The sequence below is a fragment of the Bombus flavifrons genome, unplaced genomic scaffold (genome assembly GCF_040668555.2).
Source record: "Bombus flavifrons isolate JBK064 unplaced genomic scaffold, iyBomFlav1_principal scaffold0025, whole genome shotgun sequence".
Taxonomy (NCBI): domain Eukaryota; kingdom Metazoa; phylum Arthropoda; class Insecta; order Hymenoptera; family Apidae; genus Bombus; species Bombus flavifrons.
Genome location: NW_027184770.1, coordinates 10,382 through 17,128, shown reverse-complemented (window position 1 = coordinate 17,128; position 6,747 = coordinate 10,382). Strand labels below are relative to the sequence as shown.

At 48.8% G+C, this 6,747-nt stretch overlaps 1 protein-coding gene across 1 annotated transcript; it reads left to right on the top strand.

Annotated features, from left to right (window-relative positions):
* The first annotated feature begins 329 nt into the window (after positions 1 to 329).
* Positions 330 to 5,840, top strand: LOC138189335 (uncharacterized). The gene is made up of 2 exons (XM_069131397.1): positions 330 to 1,194; positions 1,984 to 5,840. The coding sequence occupies exons 1-2, from the start codon at positions 330 to 332 to the stop codon at positions 5,838 to 5,840; spliced, it is 4,722 nt and encodes a 1,573-aa protein (XP_068987498.1).
* The last annotated feature ends 907 nt before the right edge of the window (positions 5,841 to 6,747 follow it).

Here is a 6,747-nt window from a genome sequence, read left to right as displayed (position 1 = left end):
TCGATTAATATAATCGTAACGGGAATTTACGACTCCCGTTGACGTCTCTCCTCGCGATTGCGTCTCCCCGCGATTGGCCGAATTTACATGGTCCTTCGAGCCGGATTTTGCGCCATTAAAAAGTGCATTGACCCGTGACTATACAGTGTCGCGTGAAATCCACATTCCAACGACTTAAGCAACTAACCAAAGGAGCTGCCCTCGGAAAGGAACTCCTTCATCGCTCAGCACATACGCGAGCCCACACCGCACTGTAACGAGTAGCTACCGATTCCTAGATCAACGTCCATTTGATTAAGGTAAGCCCATTCCGATTATTAAATTCAAATATGGCTCAAGCTGAATCGATCAGCACGTTGCGGCGTAGACGAAGTGCCTTAGTCAGCCGATTTGCAACCACGAAGCGTCAACTCGAGGAATATGAAGAGTCTGAACGGGTAGACAAAAACTATCTAACAGCTTGCCGTAATTCGTTCGACGAAAATTGGCGAAAAATCTGCGCGGTGCAAGAGGAATTAGAAGTGTTAGATGAGGGGGAAATAGCTCGTGCAGATTCTTTATTGCGAGAGCATCATAGGATTGACGTACAGATCATGGACCTCTTCGACCGACTACCATCAGTAACCCCTTCGCCAACAAAGACCCGCGATCCATGCGTGAAACCGGAGACGAGACCAATCACTTTGCCAGAGGTCCGTTTACCTCAATTCGACGGTGCCCTCGAGAACTGGACCTATTTCTACGACACGTTCTTATCCACAGTGGATCGCAATGAGAACTTAACTAACGTCCAAAGGTTTCAACATCTACGCTCCTCTATAACTGGACGGGCCGCACGGAGCATACAATCCTTAGAACTCACAGAGGCCAACTATCCCATCGCGCTCAACACACTGAAGGAGAAATTTAATTGTGCCCTCCGGATCTGTATGCGTCTTTGGGAATTACTGCGCAGTTATCCCGAAATAAAAAGGGAAACTCCAGAAGCCATTGAAGATTTGCTGGAAACCGTCAGCGTAAATTTGAAAGCGCTCGAAAAATTAGGGCAGCCTGTAACATCAGATATAGTGATTATCGAGTTGCTTGCATCGAAATTACCTTCGTCCAGCATGCGTAAATGGCAGCGCACGTTGCCAAACCAAGACGTGCCTTCCTATCAACATCTGATGGAATTTCTGAAAACACGGGCAAACGGTAATCAACTCCTTTCTAAATCAAAGGAAACGAAAGGATCAACCCACAAAAAACATCGTCATCGACAAAACGTACCGCGCGGCCGAACCTTTGCCACAACCAGCAAGACATTAGTGTGCCCGACCTGCAGCGGACCCCACGTACTCAGACATTGTAAGGTCTTCAAAGCCAAATCGGCGGTAGAACGCTTTCAAATCGTAAAAGGGGCAGCGTTATGTATAAACTGCCTAGGCAGCGGACATTCGCTGACACAGTGCACAGCGGGTTCGTGTCATATCTGCGGGCAACGACACAACACCTACCTACACCGAGAGCAAACGCAGATAATTCCACGTTCGTCGAGTAGTCAGTCATCTAGCAATCGGTCGTCCAGCAGTCGGTCGTCTAGCGGTCGGTCATCGAGCGGTCGGTCCTCGAGCGGTCGGTCATCGAGCGGTCGGTCGTCGAGCGGTCGGTCGTCGCGCAGTCGTTCATCGAGCGGTCGGTCGCCGGGCAGTCGTTCATCGCATAAACGATCTAAGAGACAATCCCCCCCGGGATCATCGAAGTCACGTTCGTATCATAAGTCCAGACGGACAACCGAATCATCCCGGAAGCATACATATTCGGCTCCTAAAGACTCGAAAGTTCCTGAGTCAAGCTCCCCACGGACCAAGGGCACCGCCATACACACCTTATCCAAGTCCCAACCCGAGCTAAACTGACTAGCTCAACAAACTACAAAAGGGTGGACCGAATGGGAAAATACATCTCCAAACGGCATACTACATCACGATCTACTGGTCACAGCACAGATCGATGTGCTAGACAAAAGGGCCTCACCAATCCGAGCCAGAGCATTGCTAGATACCGGATCTAGTATGAATTTCATGAGTGAGAAATTCGCAAAATCCCTCGGTATGAAACGAAGGAGATGTTCAGTCCCAATCGGCACCCTCGATGATTTGACGACAATTGCCAAGAGCCAGATCACGGCCACCATTGTTTCTATGGATGGCAAATATAAACGCATAGTAACGTTCTTAGTAATCCCATTAATATCGGCAGTCGTTCCAGATCAACCAATCGATAGGTCCGTCATCCAGCTACCCAAAAATATAAAATTAGCCGACCCAGCATTTCATCGACCAGGCCCGATCGACATATTATTGAGTTCGGGACCAACCTTAGCATCCTTTTGTGTCGGACAGATCAAACTATCCCAATCCACCGATACGGAGCTGTGTTTGCAAAAGACTCGTTTCGGTTGGGTTATCGGGGGGAGCCCGCCAGCTCGCGCGGGGATCCATTCCTTTCACGTCACCACCACCGACCTACAAGCGGATCTCGCACGTTTTTGGGAAATCGATGAGGGACCACCTACCACGCATTTCTCAGAGGCGGAATTACAATGTGAGGAGCATTTCCGCAACCATGTCCAACGCAACAAGGAAGGGCGATACGTCGTGGCCCTGCCATTCAACGAGAAGCTTCCCACGCTGGGGACGTCAAGGTCCGTTGCCATGAGTAGACTCGCCTCGCTCCATCGCCGATTCCAACGCGACAAGCAATTCGAAGCCGCGTATAGTGCGGTGATCCAAGAGTATCTAGACTTGGGTCATATGACGAAGATCACGCCTGACCTTCCCACAACCAACGGTTATTATTTGCCTCATCACGGCGTGATAAAGGAATCGAGTGATACTACGAAACTCCGAGTTGTTTTCGACGGATCAGCAATCAGCACTACCAGAGTATCCCTCAACGACATGCTACATACAGGACCTAAATTACAGGAAGATCTAATTGAAATTCTATTGAGATTCCGGTCGCATCAATATGTTCTAACGGGTGACATTGAGAAGATGTATCGACAAATCCTCGTACGTCCAGAAGATCGTAAATATCAACTCATTCTATGGCGTAATTCCAACGGGGAGGTCGATACATATCAACTTAACACCGTGACGTTCGGACTATCAGCTGCCCCATACTTGGCCCTCCGATGCCTCAAACAATTAGCAGAAGACGAAGGACATCGATTCCCGCGAGCAGCAGCGGTTGTGCAGCGCGATTTTTATGTCGACGATGCCCTCACTGGAGCCGACACAAAAGAAGAATTACTATCGGTAAGACACGAACTCACAGACCTTCTCAGATCGGCCGGCTTACATATCCGGGAATGGGCATCCAATGACAAGGACATATTGCGAGGACTAACAGAAAGAGATACCAATAGAAGGCTACAATTAGGCGAGTCACAGACGTTGAAGACCTTAGGCATTTATTGGGATTCTCAGGAAGACGCAATCCTTTACTCAGTTGAACCCACAGCGACCATCACTCGAGTCACTAAACGATCAATGAGTTCGGTGATAGCCCGAATCTATGATCCACTTGGTTTGCTCGCGCCAGTGATTGTCAAAGCAAAAATATTGCTTCAACGCGTCTGGGCATTAAAAATTGATTGGGACGAATCCCTACCAGCAGAGTTGCATACTGAATGGGATCGCTATCATATCCAACTACCCTTGCTTAATGATATTCGGTTCCCTCGTAAAACCATAATCAAGGCAGCTAATCATATAGAGCTGCACGGTTTCTGCGACGCCAGTGAAAGGGCATACGGAGCATGTGTCTATCTACGCAGCACCAATCCGGAGGGACACACACAAACTCAGATACTCACGGCTCGATCTAAGGTCGCGCCACTAAAATCGTTGACAATCCCACGACTAGAGTTAAGCGGAGCATTACTCCTCGCCTCACTTATGTCCTTGATAAAGAAGTCCCTCAATATAAAGATTTCTCGCACTGTGTATTGGACGGATTCTACTATAGTGCTTCAGTGGATCAAGTCCTCGCCACACATGTTGAAAACCTTCGTGGCGAACCGCGTAGCCGAGATCCAGACGAAAACAAACATCGACGATTGGCGTCATGTGCCCACCAACGATAATCCAGCAGATCTCATCTCCCGCGGGCAGACTCCCAAGGAATTTCTGCGCCCGACCATCTGGAAAAACGGACCCGAATGGCTCAAACAACAAGAGGAAAACTGGCCGATCTGGATACCCACGACGCTGGGAGAACTCCCAGAACAAAAGAAGACGATATGTCTAACAACTAGTACCATCGACAACACACTCCTCCATGGATATTCATCCTGGACAAGACTAATAAGAGTCGTCTCTTGGTGTCTTCGATGGAAATATAAGCAGAACCGATCCTCCCATCTAACAACGGACGAATTAACCACCGCACATAATAAATTGATCAAGATAATCCAATCCCGACACTTCGCAGCGGAGATTCGGATACTGCAGAAAGATCGAAGCAAGGATGTTGGAGGAAAACTACAGCCACTAAATCCATTCCTCGACGAAGAGGGGATACTACGCGTCGGAGGACGACTGACCAACTCTGCTATCCCATTCAGGCAAAAGCATCCAATTATTTTGCCGAAATCGACAATTACCGAGATCATTATAAACGAAGAACATCGAAACAACCACCACACAGGGACACAAGCTACATTATACGCCGTGAGACTACGCTATTGGCCGATCGACGGCCGTAGCCAAGTGTGGCGCACTATCAAAAGGTGCGTCCGTTGCTGCAGAGCTAATCCTCCACCAGTAGAGTACTTGATGGGGGATTTACCAGAGGCGCGTATTACCGAATCGCGCCCGTTTACGAACGTCGGAATCGACTACTGCGGTCCGCTCTATATCAAAGAGAGAAGGAATCGTAACCGCAGTAAAGTCAAGGTATACGTTGCCATATTCGTATGTCTAGCAACAAAAGCCGTCCACATCGAGTTAGTCAGCGATCTAACTACCGACGCATTCCTAGCCGTTCTACGCCGATTCATCTCCCGAAGAGGATACTGCGCAACCATCCTCACCGACAATGGCACCAATTTCGTCGGAGCTAATCGGGAATTACAAGAACTCCGAACCCTATTACAGTCCGACGACCACAAGGAAAAGGTGCAGAATTTTCTCGCCGACCGACAGATACAATGGCGTTTCAACCCCCCAAACTCACCACATTTTGGCGGTTTATGGGAAGCCGCCGTAAAATCGTTCAAACGTCACCTCATCCGCGTCGTCGGCACGGAGCTCTTGACCTTTGAACACCTTAACACCCTTGTGATTGAGATTGAAGCAATTCTCAATTCACGTCCACTGACTCCCATCTCGTCCGATCCGAAAGATCCCCCTGTCCTCACTCCCGGTCACTTTCTAATCGGCGATACATTAACGAGTTTACGGGAGCGTGATTTCAGGACAGTTCCATCAGGCCGGCTATCTAGTTGGCAGCGCATCCACCAGATCAAGCAGTACTTCTGGAGCAGGTGGAATCGAGAGTACCTCAACGAGCTGACCCGCCGCGACAAATGGGACAAGGGAAAACACGACATCCGTGAAGGCACCGTCGTAATCCTCAGGGAGGATAACGTCCCATCCATGCAGTGGCCTTTGGGCCGCGTAATCAAAGTCCATCCAGGAGCCGACGGAATCATACGGACCGCTACCGTGCAGACGGCAACGAGTATCCTGGACCGTGGTGTCAAAAGATTGGTCCCCTTACCCATTCAACCAGAAACAGATGAATCCGAGCATCAACCCGGAGCGAAGGAAATGGACAAACGACGCACCTGACTCCACAGGCAGAATTTGATCGGTGCCCTCTCAACGGGGGGAGGATGTTACGTCGCCTAAAACATCTGCGCTGCATCTCTCGCGACCGGCCAGCCGACGGCCTGCGTAACGTCATTTCGACCCTCAATAAACCTGAGGACCGACCATAACTTTCTCTTGCATTCTGTACACATGTATCTGCATTCCATCCGTCGTCCTGAAAGTTTTCTTAAGGCTAGAAATATTTGCGACGCACATCTGGTTTTTTAGAGAGGTCCTTGGGTTTATTAGGCGCAATCAAAAATGCGGAGAAAGCGGGTACGCGCCCATTAGGAAAAACCAAACATCTGTCTAACAGAACAGGCTGAGTTTTCCCATGTGCAAGGTCATTTATGAACCACGTTGGTAGGAGGACTCCGACTCACTCCTTCAGGTTTCAGCATGGGTCACAGCCAATCGACATCGCGGATCGTTGCCCTCACTTTTCCTGACGAACAACGTGAATAACGAATCCGCGTTCTTCATGCAAAGGGCACACCCACACCGAGCTTTCTTCCGTGCTAGCCTAAGGGCGACAATTAGTAGAAAGAAAAACAACGTCGACGTGTAGCATCTAACTCTCCCGTCCACTAACATACGAAATTCGACTGTACGAACTTTGCTCTATTATTCGTGTCTATCTCATATTCGTGCGACAAGTTGTTACTGACGATTTGTATCTACTCAACAGTGTAGTTTAAGTGTTGGAAATATATATTTTATAATTCTGTGAATCACAGTGTTATATAAACTTAATCACCCCTATTATCTTAACGGAAATCAGGGATCGATCAACTCGTGGTGTCGATTAATATAATCGTAACGGGAATTTACGACTCCCGTTGACGTCTCTCCTCGCGATTGCGTCTCCCCGCGATTGGCCGAATTT